At 38.8% G+C, this 15,638-nt stretch overlaps 1 protein-coding gene and 1 long non-coding RNA gene across 2 annotated transcripts; one reads left to right on the top strand and one right to left on the bottom strand.

The window, feature by feature from the left end:
* Positions 1-3,211: 3,211 nt before the first annotated feature.
* Positions 3,212-15,173, top strand: LOC131310783 (ubiquitin receptor RAD23c-like). Its single transcript, XM_058337988.1, has 12 exons — positions 3,212-3,529; positions 4,780-4,941; positions 7,579-7,632; positions 9,797-9,861; positions 9,968-10,027; positions 10,140-10,317; positions 12,572-12,724; positions 12,798-12,866; positions 12,983-13,030; positions 13,149-13,258; positions 13,735-13,813; positions 14,698-15,173. The coding sequence occupies exons 1-12, from the start codon at positions 3,464-3,466 to the stop codon at positions 14,812-14,814; spliced, it is 1,161 nt and encodes a 386-aa protein (XP_058193971.1). The 5' UTR covers positions 3,212-3,463; the 3' UTR covers positions 14,815-15,173.
* On the bottom strand, positions 10,165-12,115 carry LOC131310785 (uncharacterized). Its single transcript, XR_009195301.1, has 2 exons — positions 11,364-12,115; positions 10,165-10,742 (listed from the first exon to the last, which is right to left on the bottom strand). It is a non-coding gene; the product is annotated as an uncharacterized LOC131310785 (long non-coding RNA).
* Positions 15,174-15,638: the final 465 nt, after the last annotated feature.

Raw genomic sequence — 15,638 nt, 5'->3', positions numbered from 1 at the left:
CACTTTTTTAAACACTCACTTCCTTTTTACTTCAGACTAGTTTGGAACTGTTAGCAATTCCGTCAAAGGATCCGAAGTGAAGATCAGAGGACCTGTTGGAAAATAAATGCTTATGCCAAAGGATCCAAATGCCACCACTATAATGGTATGCTCACTAAATAGCATTTGTTATCTGTTCTTCTGCATGGTCATGGATTTAATTAAATTACCTTCTTATTGATGACTAATTTTTAAGTAGCAGGGTAGTTTAATCGAGGAGTTTTAATTTGCTGGTTTATTTTTAGGAAGTGTTACAATTTGATGTTGGGTAAATTTCAGAGAAATATAACAAAAAAACCTAACTCAAAACCCTAGAAGATGACTTTAGGGCTATCAACGGACGTACCTTACGAACACGACCTTTGAACCAGACGATTTGCAATCTTCCAAGCCCTAGCTTTCTCTGTTTACCATTGAAGAAGAACCAGATCTTTGCAGAGAGAGAGAGAGAGAGAGGGAGAGGAGAACACGTGAACGAAGATGGAAGGGCAAGATGATTGGGTAAAATAGTCTTTTCGTTACATTTGACAAAATTGCTAACAGTTCCAAACTAGTCTGAAGTACAAGGGGTGCGAGTATTTAAAAATGAAGTAAATGGGATGTAGTTGAAAAAATAGGTAAAGTACAAGGGGTGTCTCTAACGAGTTGAATCAAGCTAAGAGCCCGTTCCAGAAATACAATAAGAACTTATTTTTTGTGTAATAAGAAGGCTTGTTCCTAAAAATAAGAAGGCTGGTACTTATTTTGGAAGAATTTATATAGGTACTGACCAGCCGTGGAGGGAAATCGAACCGGCGGCCGCGCCGGGCCATCTCTGGCCACCGGACGGCCGATCCGAGCCGTCCAAAAATTTAAAAAAAAAAAACGAGGGGGCTATCGCGGGAATCAACGGCATCCGAGGTGTGTAGGGTGCTTGATCCGAGCACTCCTTTTCCGTGTAGGGTGCTTGATCATATATACACGAAAAAGGGGTGCTCGGATCAAGCACCCTACACACCTCGGATGCCGTTGATTCCCGCATAAGTCCCCTCGATTTTTTTTTTTTTAAGAATTTTTGGACGGCTCGGATCGGCCGTTGGGTGACCGAAGCCGGCCCGGCGCGGCCGCAGTACGATTTCCTTCCGCCGGCGCCCATTATTATATCAACAGTCTTATTTTTTGTATAAGGCAATTTCAAGCTCAAAAATCATGTGTTTACGCAAATAAATTTATAATTTTCCTACCACTATGGATCTTGTTTGATAGATCTCATTGAGATCTTTAATACAGTCATTTACATTATTTTTGAGTTTGAAAATGTGAATGAAACTTTTTATTTGGGTTTTGTAGAATGACCCTTCTTATTTTTGAATGAGAAGTGGCAAAATAAGTACTTACAGAGTATTTTTTAAGAAAGTTTCCGGAACGGAGCCTGAGTGTTCAAATTTGTTCGTTATGTTTTTAAGCTCTCAATAAAAACTTGACGAGTCGAGCTTGCCTAGGTTTAAGTCAAAAATCGAACTTTTTCAGAAGTCTTGAGGAATAAAAAGAAGAAGAAGAACATATTTACACTCTTATACACACAAAACTTCAAGTAAGGGTGTCATTAACGTATTAAGTTAAGGACGTCTTTTTTTCCAACCAATTTGCGATGATCCGAGCCGCTCAATGTGTTTAGAACATAATTTTAAGAGGACCTGGAAGGAATCAGCAAAGAAAAAGACCAAAAAGGGCTTGATCTGAGCAGTTTTTGTTTATATTTTATCGAACGATTTAAATAAAAATAGTTCAAATCAAGCCCTTCCCAATCATATTTTTTGCTGATTTCTCATGTGTACCCTTAAAATCACGTTCTGAACATATTGAGCGGCTCAGATCATCAAAATTTGATCGATAAAGATGAGAAAAGGGAATGTTCACATTTTATTTAAAATGAGGACACCCTTACCTGAAGGGGACTCCTCTTATACATTTCTAAAACTGGAAAAATAAATAAGTTATTATTTACACTCTTATACAAGTCTAAAACTGAATAAATAAATTATATATATCTACATAATAAGTGAGAATGGTTTTTGAATCTTATCTCTCTATAAATTATAACTATTGATTTGCTCCATACAGGGCCAGCTCATAAATTTTAAAGGCTGAAAGCGAACCTCTTGAATGAGGCCTCCCTATATCTCCCCTCACCTTCGACTCTTCAAGCGTCTGCGTTTCTTTCTTCTTCTTTTTTATCGGTTGCGCGGCTTTTCTTTTAGGAGTTCATTTTCTCTCTAATTCGCTCTAACTATAAAAAATTTGATAATCCAACATAGATGGTAGCGTAGGAGATAAGGCCTGATTGAGTACTTTGCAATCACCGAACTGAAAATATCTTCCAGGCTCCAGTTGTTTTTTTTTTTTTTTTAAAGCCTTAGTGTTACTAATGAGTAATTCCATCATTTTGGCATATTTTGTGGCTCTTAAATTTTAATTGGATCTGTTTTGTGTAAAGGAAGGCTAGGGCAATTTTTTTTTGGACCCCACACACACACACACACACACACACACATAGATATATATGGATCATAAAATTTTGAGGGCCCTCTTTTTAAACTTTTTTTGGGGGCTGGAAGCGCAGGCTTTCCCCGCCTTTGACCATAAGCCGGCTCTGGCTTCATAATCCTACGGCTCTCCCTCTCCCTCCCTCTCTCTCAAACAGTTGTAATTGCATAATTGTCACTAATTAGATTTCACGTGCGCTGTGCCTTTACGCATGAACAAACCCTAGTGTGTGTGTGTATGTATGTATATATATATATATATATATATATATATATATCTATATAGTACTTATAAAAATTGTTAAAATCATATTAAAATTAAAATTTATAGTACTTTTAAAAGTATGTACATGTACAAGTTATAAAAAAATAATTACCTGTAGTAAAAGTTTGTGCATGTTAAAGGTTATACATGTGAAATTCTTATGTCATAGTGTGTATTTTAATATATACACACACTCCAATTTCACAAGTTTAATTGAGCTGAATATTGTTAGGTTCATGTCTAGGCTTAAGTTTGGCTCATTTATAAACGAGTCTAAAATTGAGGCTCAAGTTTATTTGTTTAACAGCTGAACCAACTTGAACGATTTTTTACCAGGTCAAGCCTTAAAAACATTTCACGAACGGCTGGATTAATTTGCAGCACATATTTTTTAACTTTTTTTTAATCATGGACGTATTGAATTTGGTAGAGCCTTCCTGAAGTAGGAGATCGTACTTTTCGTCACTCAAAATACTTCGATGGAGGCGGTATAAATTTACATCGAAATCGACAAGTTTAAGGATTCGGTGATTCTCATTCTTTACTTGCGCCAGCGAGTTTACTCATCTCTCCGTCTCCTCTCTCTCGAGAAGTCGATTCCTAGTCGCCGAAGTTTGAGTACAGAAACCCTACAATGAAGATCAACGTAAAAACTTTGAAGGGCACTCACTTCGAAATCGAATTGAAACCTGAGGACACGGTTCGTGTCACTGATTCCTTCTCTCTTCCACATCGTAATTTTGTTTACTAGGGTTTCACTTTGGTCGTTTCTTGTTGAAGAAATTAGGGTTTTATTGGATCAGAGGTGAATGCTGTGGACTGTATGCTTTTTTTTTTTTTTCTTGGTTAATAAGCATTACAGTTTGCTCCTCAATCGCGTTGCACATATATGTATAAGAAATTAGGAATTACACGTGTATGTATCTTGTTTTGATAGGATTGCACAGGCATCGTGGGTGCACCCTAAGTCAGTTAATGCGCGTGCGAGAGTGTGAGCGTGAAAGCGTCTTCCAAAAACATTCAAAGTTATTAAAATTTCAGAGAGCAAGGATTGACAGCGGGAGCAAAGGGTCGTACTGGAGGATTATGTGACTTAGGGTGCACCCGTATCTAGTTATCATTTGTGCGGCTGTTTTCATGTGAGCATTTCTGTTAAGAGTTGGGTTTCATATGCTTTGAGTGAGTTAGAAGTTTTTGTTTCGAGAGTGTGGAGCTTAAATGTGTGAGCATATGTGGTAAAGTTGAAAAAGTTAGGTTTCGTATGCTTCGAGTTAGTTAGAAGTTCTTACCCTTTTGTGGGATGTCTACCAATAGATGATTATTGATATTCAATGTAGGTTTGCATTGATATTAGGCTTGGGGTAGGAAAAAGACAATTAATGCTCAAGGAAAGATATTGTAGCCTGTGTTTGTTACAGACTTACAGTTGTGATAGATAGAGTAGAATGGAAGTTTAAGATTCATGTAGCCAATCTAAACTGTTGGCGCAAGGCTTTGTTTGAGCATCTCCACCGGAAATGTTAAAGTAGAACAAGAGATAAAAGTGAGACCCAATTATGTGTTAAGTGTGTGTAAGAGTTTGTTAGTTTAGACAGTGAATTGGTTCTCCAATCGATTTGTTAAAGCGGGTTAAAGGGTCTATGATCTATATTGAAAGTGGGATCAAAGAGTACAGACGCCTTTCTACTGCTCTATTCGGTGGCTAAGTTAGTGACCATGTTAGCTGCTGACACATGGAGCAGCTAAGGTAGCATATCAAATGGAGCTTGTTTTGGGCTCATCTGATCTCCAAAGTTGAAGGCTGATCCCAAGCCCTCCACTCGAGAGTCCCTTGGATTGTCGTTGCAAGCTTTCTATTTTCATTGTACACTTGTTTTTATCTGTATATTTCCTGTTCATACATCTTTGGGTAATTCTCTCTGTAGTAGAGCTGATCGCCATATTTTCCAGGTCGCTGATGCGAAGAAAACAATCGAATCTTCTCAAGGGGCAAATGTGTATCCTGCTTCGCAACTGATGCTTATTCATCAAGGGCAGGTTCTTAAAGATGACACGACATTGGACGAAAATAAGGTTGCTGAAAATAGTTTTGTTGTCATCATGTTAGCAAAGGTAAAATGTTGCAGCCATTGAAGTGTCTAAGAACTCTTCTTTTATACCTACGTAAATCTATCTTCATTCTGCAGTGAGGTGACTTTAGCTGGATTGTTTTTTCTATGCACTTAATCATTGTCTTTTTCATAGAATGTCATGTTCTTCTTAATATATTTATGGTATAGACGTCCAGCTTGATAATCTGTAGATCATTATTGTACTACCTCTAATGTTGTCATCATTAATGCTAAAGCGTCCTTCTCATGTGAATTGCTTACTATGTTTGTCAATTTTATTTTCTTCGTTTATTTTTGGGAAAACATGAAGAATAAACAATTTGTAAAATTTGTTTTGAAGAAAAGTGAGCGGGTGTTAGGTGTGGAGCACGTGGACTGAGCAAAATATTCATGTTCCTTAAACTTGGGTAGAATGGTGTTTACAAGGTGCCATAAATAGTTTCATTAAAGGTAGGAGGTTCTACATAGTTACAAGGTAAACTCGAATTGCAAAATGTGCTTGCTAGGTAGATGCCCGACTCTTAGTTGCATGAAATGGGAGCGGGTTCGGGGGAGCGAGAGTATGTATAAGAATCTAATGTTGGTTCAATTGGAGCCTGTTTAGAATTATAAATTTGAAAATAAATATAGATACTCAACATGTTATCTTATTGTTAGTCTTATATACATGTATATTCGTTATTGGTTTCAATTGCGAATATTTTGTTGATATTCAAGTGAGTATTATGGTTATACTAAAGAACCTGATTATATTCTAGTTAATATATTTTAGCATCTCTACTTGGTAACTTTTCTTTTGTTTCTTTCAGAACTTATATGCTTGAGATTCTGATTTGGTAGCGTGGAGTGAGATTGTGAGGTGGATTCACCACCCTATAGGCTATAGTTGGATCCTGGTACTAAGAAATAAACATGTGAGACGCATACCTTGTTTGACACATGTACTTTATTTGAAGAGTCCATGTAAGTCACACGGTCATGATGTATCATAGTTGCAAATCATTTGTGGCTCAATGTTAAGTTTTGCGAATGGATGTATCCTACATTTTGAATACCGCAATCTTTAGAAGCATAGTTTTGGATATAGGAGTTGGTAGAACATTACCCGACAGTTTTTGAAACTCTTGGGGAAGAGGGAGACAGCAGGGACATGATGAGAAACAAACATCCATTTGCATTTTTCTCAAAACATCCACTTGTCTGTGTTCTCGTTGAAGGTAAATTGATCGCTATTCATGAATCATGATAATGACAAATATTAGAGGATTGCATGGGAGGTTTGACCTTCTCTGGCGTAGAGTGGTTTGTGTATATTTTGAGTAGACATAGAAACCTACATACAGTCACTTGGCATGTCAATTTGTTGGATGTGGAAACAAAAAATGTCGATTTGAAGTTTTTTATTTATCAGCATCGATTTGAATGTTAGGTCTTCAATTTCAAAATTTAGGAAGGAAAATACGTACGTACTGTTACCCTATTGAACTTATTGCTCGCTTTTTATTTTCTTGTACTGCACTTGCAACAAAGTGACGCGCATGTCCTGAGTCCTTACGAACATCCCCAGTTGTTTCTTATGATTGTCTATTCGCTACACATTTTGTATGGGAAGACTCCACCATTGGAGGCATGTCCTTTTTCCTTGGTGGAAGCAAATGTATACTCTACTGAAAAAGTGTTCACATTGGACTGAGTAGACTTGACCAATTTGAAATGATGACTGCAAATAGCTTTCATGATTATTTAGCGATTGACATTGGATCAGGATTCTTTGTACTTCGGAGAGCTAAAAGCTTGTGATTATGAAAATGAGGAAATTGCAAAAAGGTAACCTACTGCATGATCCGTCAAGACCTCTTAGAACCTTGTCGATTCTGGTAAGGTTGTATGACCTGTCAAGACCCCTACTTCCCCTTGGTTTTTCAAAACCTTGATGAACTGGAACTAAATTGTAGTGGTTGAACTGATCAAGTACAATAATATTAGTTGCTTTCGCCATCAGGCCATCTCTATAAGGTGCATAAATGTGGGTTTTCTCTGGAGGCTGTGAACATAAATAAGGAAAGTGCTCCTTGCATTTTATTTTAAAGATTAAACTACCTGTGAGTTAGCTTCATGATGTGAAATCTACAGTCATGAAGGGATGGAAATCAGAAAGCTGAAAACACAACAAATCTGTAGTGTTATGTGAGGTGAAATCACTAGGGTCTAGGGCCAAATGGCGTCTGCCTTCCCTTTTGCGCGCGGAATATACAATTAGCATCACCTTTTAATAGAATTTGCCAGTGTTGGGCCATGTAAATTGTAAGTTGTTAGTATACTCTGGGAGTCTGGATATATTTCCTCTTAACATATGAGAAATATATGCGCCTTGTTTTTGCCGCTCCTTCACATTGGCAGAGCGGCTTTGCGCAATCAATGCTACAACATTTTAGTTGAGCCTAAGAATGTGGTTTTTCCTGGTGGATTGGAGCTGCTTCGCTATGCCATGCAAGTGAAGGGCTGGTCCTACTATGACAAGCTTATTGACTTATCTACTGCATTGATCAGATGATGATGTTTTATTAATATCCTGTTTGGTCTCAATATTGATTTTTGTATACTTATTTTTGGTTAAACTGTCATTGAATATTGCTAGAATAAGAGCTCATCTGGAGAAGGTTCAACTACATCAAGTGCAACTACAACGAAGGTAATCAACACTTTTTTTTGGTGCGTTAGTCTCTAGTATGGCTATTTTTTGTTCAGGTCACTCCATTGTAGTATATAAGTGAAACCAGTATTGAAATTAATTTGAGGGCGTTCTTAGATTGTTGCGATGAGTCTTAGTTCCTTTTTTTTGGATCTAAATGTTTTGCTCTGCTTAGAGCTGCAAACAAACAGAGCCGCACGCGAGCATCTTGAGGCTTGGCTCGCTAATGGTTCACTCAAACTTGCTCGGTTTGTCAAATAAACGAACGAGCTCTAGCCATCATTCTCGGCTTATTTTGTAAATGAGCCAAGCTCGAGCCACTTGATGCTCAGCTCATATGAGCTCGCGAGCCAACATATACATATATATATATATATATATATGTGTGTGTGTTCACCAAATCTAAGCTAAAAACTGCTTAGATCAAGCCATTCCCGGTCCTTTTTTATTTTTTATTTTATTTCTCTCGGATACCCTTAAAATCACGTTCTGATCACATTGAGCGGCTCAGATCATTAAAATTTGATCGGGAATTATGAAGTGTTTTTTTAGGTGTCTAATTAGTTATTCCTGGAACCACCAATAAATAAATATATATGTATGTACACACACACACTCCGCTTCAGGTAAGGGCGTCCACATATATACAATCTGCGGACGTCAAACGGCAGCTATTGGATTGTGTTTTCAATGGTCCGGATCTGCGGACGCTTTCTTACTGGTAAGAATCCGGACCATTTAAGAAAGCGTCCGCAGATCCGGACCATTGAAAACACAATCCAACGGCTGGCGTTTGGCATCCCCATTTTTCCTAGTTAAGGACGTCCGCATGTGAAGGCTGGTGTGTGTGTATACATACCCATACATATTTTTGTAGACAGAACTTTTGAGTTTGACTTGCCACGTGTTAGTCTTGCCCTTAGGCCGCCACACCCGTAAGTAGCCCTACTGCATAGTTTTATAGCTCAGGCAGCCGCACCTTGCACATCTTTTACCGATGTGGGACAAGTCTTGAGGAAGGCTTTTATGTTGTGAGGGGAAAAAAATTAGTCCCGCATCGGAACTCATGATAACTCAGAACCATTGGTATCCGTAAAAACAAAGTATTCAGCTCTCTTTCCTTTGCACGTGCTGCGCAAGGGCTACTCTCCAGCTTTGGTGAGCCACGTGAGCCGAGCTCGAGCCTACTTGTCTGAGCTTGATTTGAGCTGGAGCTCGAGAATTAAGGTGAGCCGAGCTCCAGTATGGTAAAGCTCGGCTCGTCTCGTTTGCAGCCCTAGCTCTGGTTATGTAGTATTGCACGTTTCGCAATGAAATTTCTGCAGAGCAGAAGTTTTTTAAGATCACCCAGTCATTGTTACTCTGTGTGTTTACTTTTCCTCCTTGGTTCTGAAGATCAAATTAACGGTGACCCAATTTGTGACAAGTTTATGTTAATATTGTTCTAAACGTTCTCTTATACTTGTCCATCCTACATGGTGAAGTGGTTTCAACTTGACATACTGTTCCTAGTTATAGTCGACCCTGTCATAGTTTTCAAAGCTTACACTCAGAAGATCAAACAGTTTATGATTTGCAATAAATTCAGTTTCTACTCAAAGCTACTAATTACAAGAACCATTGGACTCACACATACTTTGGCTTACTGGAAAATAGCTTGACTATTGGAGGCTGTAACTCGTGCGTACTGAAAGCGAAAGATACCTACATGCAAAAGCCCTGCAACTGATTTATCTTGGAAAGACTACAGTCTACCAGAAAAGGCTTATGAGCTAACTTTGCGTTGTGTTACTGATTCTGGCATAACAATGAGAAGTTCTCAATTGACCACTTGCCTGTGCTTAAGATATCAAGTTTTTATTCAGAGATTAAGGATCGGGGAACTTTTGTTTTGGCTTAGTATGTCGACTTGCCAGCAATGAAGTTTGAAATTCTTCCCTATTAGGAGGGAATGCAGAGCGTTCTCTCATGAACTTTAAAATGCCTGGTCAATATAGTTGCATGTATGTTTAATCATGGCATCTTAAATAAAGTGGGATTTCTTTTTCGGAATTTTCTCCTGCGTGGTTTTGGTTTTTTATTCCTACCTTTTCTTTTACTTGTGTATCTGAAATTATGATACATATGAGGTGAGATGCATCTTGCTTTGATCTATGATGTGTAGGCACCACAGACAAGTGCCCCACCACCTGCCACAGCTGCTCAAGTCTCTGCTGCAATCTCAGCACTGTGAGTCTGAGTTTTTCATTGGCGTTAATATGAAAATATAGTGCTATAATATATAGTTTTGTATTTTTGTTCAGTATTTCTCATCATGCTCATTTACACTCCACAGGCCTGCATCTGTCCCTTCATCTGCACCTGCTGCAGCTCCTGGCTCCCCAGTTACTGCTGCGTGAGTACTTTTCTGGTATATTGGTTAAGTTGTGAAGGCTATGGCTTTCTGTGTCTTATTCCAGAAATTTCTCTAATTGTTTAGTAATAGTCAATAATTCATGTTCAATCAGGTCAGAAACCGATGTCTATGGACAAGCAGCATCCAACCTGGTTGCCGGTGGTAACCTTAACGGAACAGTCCAACAAATTATTGACATGGGTGGAGGAACTTGGGACAGGGAAACTGTTGTTCGTGCTCTTAGGGCTGCTTACAACAACCCTGAGAGAGCTGTTGAATATCTATATTCCGTATGTGTCTTCCTTTGTACTTGATCCTTTCTTGTGTGCATTTTACAGAATGTGCTGTCATTGCCATTCAAATAGGGGCTACTTAGTTGGGAAACACCAGCTCAGGTTGTCAATATTTGTCTACGAACTGCTGTAGCACTTTCATAAGAGAAGGCGTCTGTCATAATATCTCTGCTTCTTTTATAATAACTTGTAGTTTCGCTTTGTCTTTTTTTCTCTCCCCCTATTGGTAGTAGTCTTACTTTCTCCAGTGCACCTGGAATGTTGTGGAGATTGATTATTATAGTAGAAGCGGAAGACATGGGACTTGTTCCATGCGTGCCCTCATTTCCCCCTTGCTAAAGTAACTTAAAACATCTTTCTTTGTCTCTCTCTCTTCCCTTGCCTTACTTAGCTCATTCTGTCTTTCCCCATGGTTTGTCGATCTCTCCACTTTTCAGTGTTCTAAATGGCGGCCGCCGAGGCCGCCTAGGCGCTTGGAGGTACCCTGCCGCCACGCCAATACCCCTTGGCGTTTGATTTGGCGCTCAGGGAGGTTTGGCGGTGTTTGGCGGCCGCCTAGGCGGCCTTGGAGGCCATGGCGGTCTCGGCGATTTGGCGCCCAGGGAGGTTTGGCGGTGTTTGGTGGGCCTTGGCGGGGCTTGGCGGCATCATTGACGTCTTTGGAGGCCTTTGGCGGCCTAGAATGTATAGTATTAAACTAATGTAGATCAAGTTTTGGAAGGGTATGAAAGAGAAGAGTTAAAGAAAAGAGATGAACTTTTAACTTGGCATTAGGGATCTCCGATCTCGTTTATTTCTATTTATTGTCTTATTCAACTTATTTGCTAGTTGCTACTACTTAATTTCATTTGGGTTTGTACATTAAATTTTGCATTATGGTTATGTAGAACTTTGAACTTGTATTATGGATACATAGAATATAGTTTGATTGGATAATGGTTTGTTAAAAAAAAAAAAAAACACCGAATTGCTTGGCGGCGCCTAGGCGGCTTGGCGCTTGGAGGTGGGTCTCCGCCCTACTAGCGCCAAGCGCCATTTAGAACATTGCCACTTTTCTAGCCACCTGTTGTTTTCACAAAGGGAGAAATAGGGAATATACCATTCCTTGTTTTTGTGTACGAATAGGTAGCTAATTATTGCAGTGTATGTAGGTGCATGTTGATATAAATTTACACGATTGATATACACTTCAAATATACATGTTGCTTCTGAAGACCTGGTGGTCATTAGGTTGAAAATTAACACATATACCAAATTAGGCACCGGTGACCTTGTAAGATAGAACCAAGGAGTGACCATATCCCTAATCATGCAGCTATTTTTTTAAAAATTAGTATCCTTTCATTACATTAAATTCGATGAGTGATAAATGGGGAAACAAAGTGAATATTTGCATAAATTTTTCGTTCAATTTTTTTGTTCATTAGGAACTTAGTTGGTGATAGTCTGCAAGTCAATAACTTTGTTTTTTATTTCTCATTGTGAAAGAAGACTCATGTTGTTATTGGTGTTAGACTGTGGACTGATGAACTGACATGGTCTTTGGTATAGCAAACATAATTTGGTGTATGTTAGGGAGGTGGACTTATTTGGTGCCAATTTTCATCATTATGTGATTCTGCTGAGTGTGAGTTAAATCCTGAATGTTTCAGCTTTCTGTATTTTGGATTAATCACTCAAAATAGTACTTGCCTTCCAGGTTGTTTTAATTTGATTTCGAAGATTGATCCAAATATTGCAAAACAGCATTTGGTATATTGCTAAAATAGATGAGCAATATATTTACTTATTGCAAGCTAAGCTCTATTTGGTCTCCCGTCCTATCTTTGATGTTTGAAATTCTTGGGTAATTGTCAGGTAATATTCATAACTATCGAAATCTCTTGTCAATCCCATTGCACACCCTTATCTTTCTCTCCTAATCCAGATTATTCCTATGCGAGTAGAATGTTGGGTTATCTTCGTTAACTTGAATGTGGTGCACTTTTTTCTCAAAAGGATATTCTTGTACTATATCTTTGTACACCTTTTTTCACCAGCACCACCTCCGGATTGCATCACGAGTGAAGAAAAGTGATTCGTCTCTCTCTCTCTCTCTCACTCTCTCTCCCCGTGTGTGTGTGTTTGTGCATGGTCCTATGCATGTTAGAGATCTAATTCTCTTGAGCAGTTTTTGTTTTTGACTTACCGGTGGAGGTTCTGTGTCAGTAGATTGAGATTTATATTTCCGTTATTTTACTTTTTATATTAGGGTATCCCTGAGCATGCAGAAGTTCCACCCGTGGCTCGTGCCCCCGTAAGTGGGCTGGCTCCAAATTCTCCGGCTCAGCTTCAACAACCAGCACAACCAGCACCTGTTCCTTCAAGTGGACCCAATGCTAATCCTTTGGATCTCTTCCCTCAGGTAGCTGATCTATGGGCATAATTAATTGAATATGCAGTCTTTTTGGTTATGGTCTAAGATATTCCCGCAATAGGGCCTGCCAAACATGGGTTCAAATGCTGCTGGTGGGGGCAACCTTGATTTTCTAAGCAACAGTCCGCAGGTCTCTCTCTCTCTCTCTCTCTCTCTCTCTCTCTCTCGTGTGTGCGTGTGCGCACAAATGTTCTTTTCTATGTGCATTGTGTCACATTTTGAATTGTTCTTTTATCCTTTTGTCAGTTCCAAGCCCTACGTACAATGGTGCAGGCTAATCCACAAATCTTGCAGGTTCTTAACCATTCTTCTACAGCAAATCTCTTCTTAGTTGGTTAGCAAAAAAATTTGTGCATATGATTTTTATTTTTTTGTATTGATGGGCTTTTGGTGATCTCTTCTCTGTTGACAGCCCATGCTTCAGGAGCTAGGGAAGCAAAATCCTCACCTAATGAGGCTTATCCAGGATCACCAGGCTGATTTCCTACGGCTGATCAATGAACCTGTTGAAGGGGGAGAAGGGTAGGTTCTTGGCTTCACACTTTCGAGTTACGAGCTTAGTACTAGGATCATCCTTCTATTAGGGTAACGAATCCACCCTAGATCGTTGCTCCCAACTAGCATAGAACCTCTTGAGCATAATAATCCCAAAAGAAACAGAACTACCAACTGCCAAGCAAGAGAAACTATGAAACAATGATTAGATATTAGAAAAACATTAACTCAAACATATTCAAGTACTTGGTATAAACCTAATATTTGTAGGTTGCACTTGGCACTAGTTACTAATTGACATCTATACTAGGACTAACAATAATACATATTTATATATGGTTACACCTACACCCTCCTATAGATGCTGCCAACTTCAGATTCTTCTATATCCTCTCGCTTCCCTGCATGCGCTCCCATTTCGCGCGACTAAGATTACAAGTAATAAATTGAATACTTTATAGCTGTTAGGGTAATTGTGTAAGCTAATTTCGATATTTTATCAGGAACATACTGGGGGACCTTGCCGAAGCAGTGCCACAGGCTGTAGAAGTTACACCTGAAGAGCGTGAAGCCATAGAACGGGCAAGTTTTTTCCTTCCAAATGGTTATTTGTTTTTGGTTTTCTCTTGATCTTTTTTGTGATCCTCCCAAATACTAAAATTAATAGCTGTGTATCAGTATTTCTCAAATAATTCAGGATAAATAACATCGAGGGCTCGTCATTTATTAGGTTTGATTCTAATCTGTTGTTCTGGTGTTGAGGATGCCTTTATTTCGAGCTTTTGCATTTTTCCAATTGCTTTACTTCTATTCTACATTGGAGAATCAGTACTGATTCAGGGAGAAACCAGTAGTACTGAAAAGATTTAAGCAGCCCGAGTTAGTGATTATAGCAGACAGAGTTGGTGATTATAGCAGACAAAAATGGCACATCTGAAACTATTGTAATTCAGAACTCTAGGTTAAATCTTTCAGTTGAGATCAAACTTCTCTAGATTTAGAACCACAATGCAGAGTGTATTTCCGGTATATAATCAATATAATCAATAAGCTTGAGCTAAAAGTCAGGCCTTTTTTAGTTTTAAGTGGTATCTAGTTGTGCGTAATCAAGCACATAAAATTGGGGAGTTCTGGAGCCATGTTTTCAGTCCTTTGGGATTGAAATGGGTTGACTACTTGGTGTTCAATCTGGTTGAGCAGTTATATTACCCATTCCTCCTATTTGGGTGGTCTGTTAGCACACATCTTTGTCTACTTTACTCACTGACTCTCTAAGCTCACTACGAATTAGAATCATGGATTCTTTGGCATGTGATACATGTTGAGTTTATTGGTTTTTGAATTTATTTGTGGAGATGGACCCAGATGATGGGTTGTTACCTTTACTTGATGATGTCTGGTACTCCTTGACTTCTGATTTTAACCATTTGCCACATCATCGTGTCTTCTTTCTTGTCTTCTTCCAGCTTGAAGCAATGGGTTTCGATCGGGCTCTTGTACTGGAGGTGTTCATTGCCTGCAACAAGAATGAGGAGCTGGCTGCCAATTACCTCTTGGATCACATGCATGAATTTGACGAATGATACTATTAGAGTCCTGGGGTTTTATGGCTTTCTTCCCCTTGTTCTTCTTTCTCTTTCTTCTCCAACTTTCCTCTCACCTGGTATTATTTCTGCTTTTCTTGTTTTCTTTTCATCCCCAACCCTAGCTTTGGAGTTTTCAATGTTAGTGCTGGAGAGGGGACTTGAATGTCCTGTGCAGCTATTGCCATGCTTCCATAGTAGTCTTATCTCAGTAATCTTCTTAGTAAGGATGTATTATTAGTCATTACATAGACGGCCTGTTTTTCTGGCTGGTGGCATCAACATTTGTTGTGAAATATTTTGCATTTCAAGTTTTAAGTTCAAGATTATGTATATGGTCATGGAAATGTTCCATACTAGATTTACGTGGTGGATCGAGGTTATTGGCAGTTTGCTCACAATAACGTAGTTGACTGGTGTTGTCCGTGATCTGTGATGGTAGCAATGAGGCTGTCATATTGCTGTGAAGCTGTCAAGGGTCGGATTGAGACTCTTGACTGTTTAAATATATATATTTATTTTTTATCAGATCTGACTGTTTAATTCGCCAAGGTAAAATTTCCTTGGAGTTTGTAGGGACCAAGTCCAAAAATACCTAAAAATAAATAACAGGGTCCGAGTGGAACTTGACTCTCAAATATTGTCATGTAGTATAAGCCACAATCCGAAGACTGTTCGCTTTGGGTCCCTATAACCAATCCCTCCCTTTGCGCACAGTTTTCAGTAAGTGCTCTTTAATTATTATTTTTATTTTTTTATATCTATTTTTCTTCACTTATTATGGCAAAAATCTCTCTCAAAATCCGAACCGATTGAAAACTTTC

The sequence above is a fragment of the Rhododendron vialii genome, chromosome 12a, assembly GCF_030253575.1.
Source record: "Rhododendron vialii isolate Sample 1 chromosome 12a, ASM3025357v1".
Classification (NCBI taxonomy): Eukaryota; Viridiplantae; Streptophyta; class Magnoliopsida; order Ericales; family Ericaceae; genus Rhododendron; species Rhododendron vialii.
This window is presented reverse-complemented; position numbering and strand designations above follow the sequence as displayed.

What these genes read in the sequence shown, in the direction of transcription:
- LOC131310783 (XM_058337988.1), top strand. Translation starts at nt 3,464, where the DNA reads ATGAAGATCAACGTAAAAACTTTGAAGGGCACTCACTTCGAAATCGAA. An exon ending in AATTGAAACCTGAGGACACG is followed by an intron (nt 3,530 to 4,779) that starts GTTCGTGTCACT and finishes CATATTTTCCAG; the next exon opens with GTCGCTGATGCGAAGAAAAC. An exon ending in GGCTCCCCAGTTACTGCTGC is followed by an intron (nt 10,028 to 10,139) that starts GTGAGTACTTTT and finishes ATGTTCAATCAG; the next exon opens with GTCAGAAACCGATGTCTATG.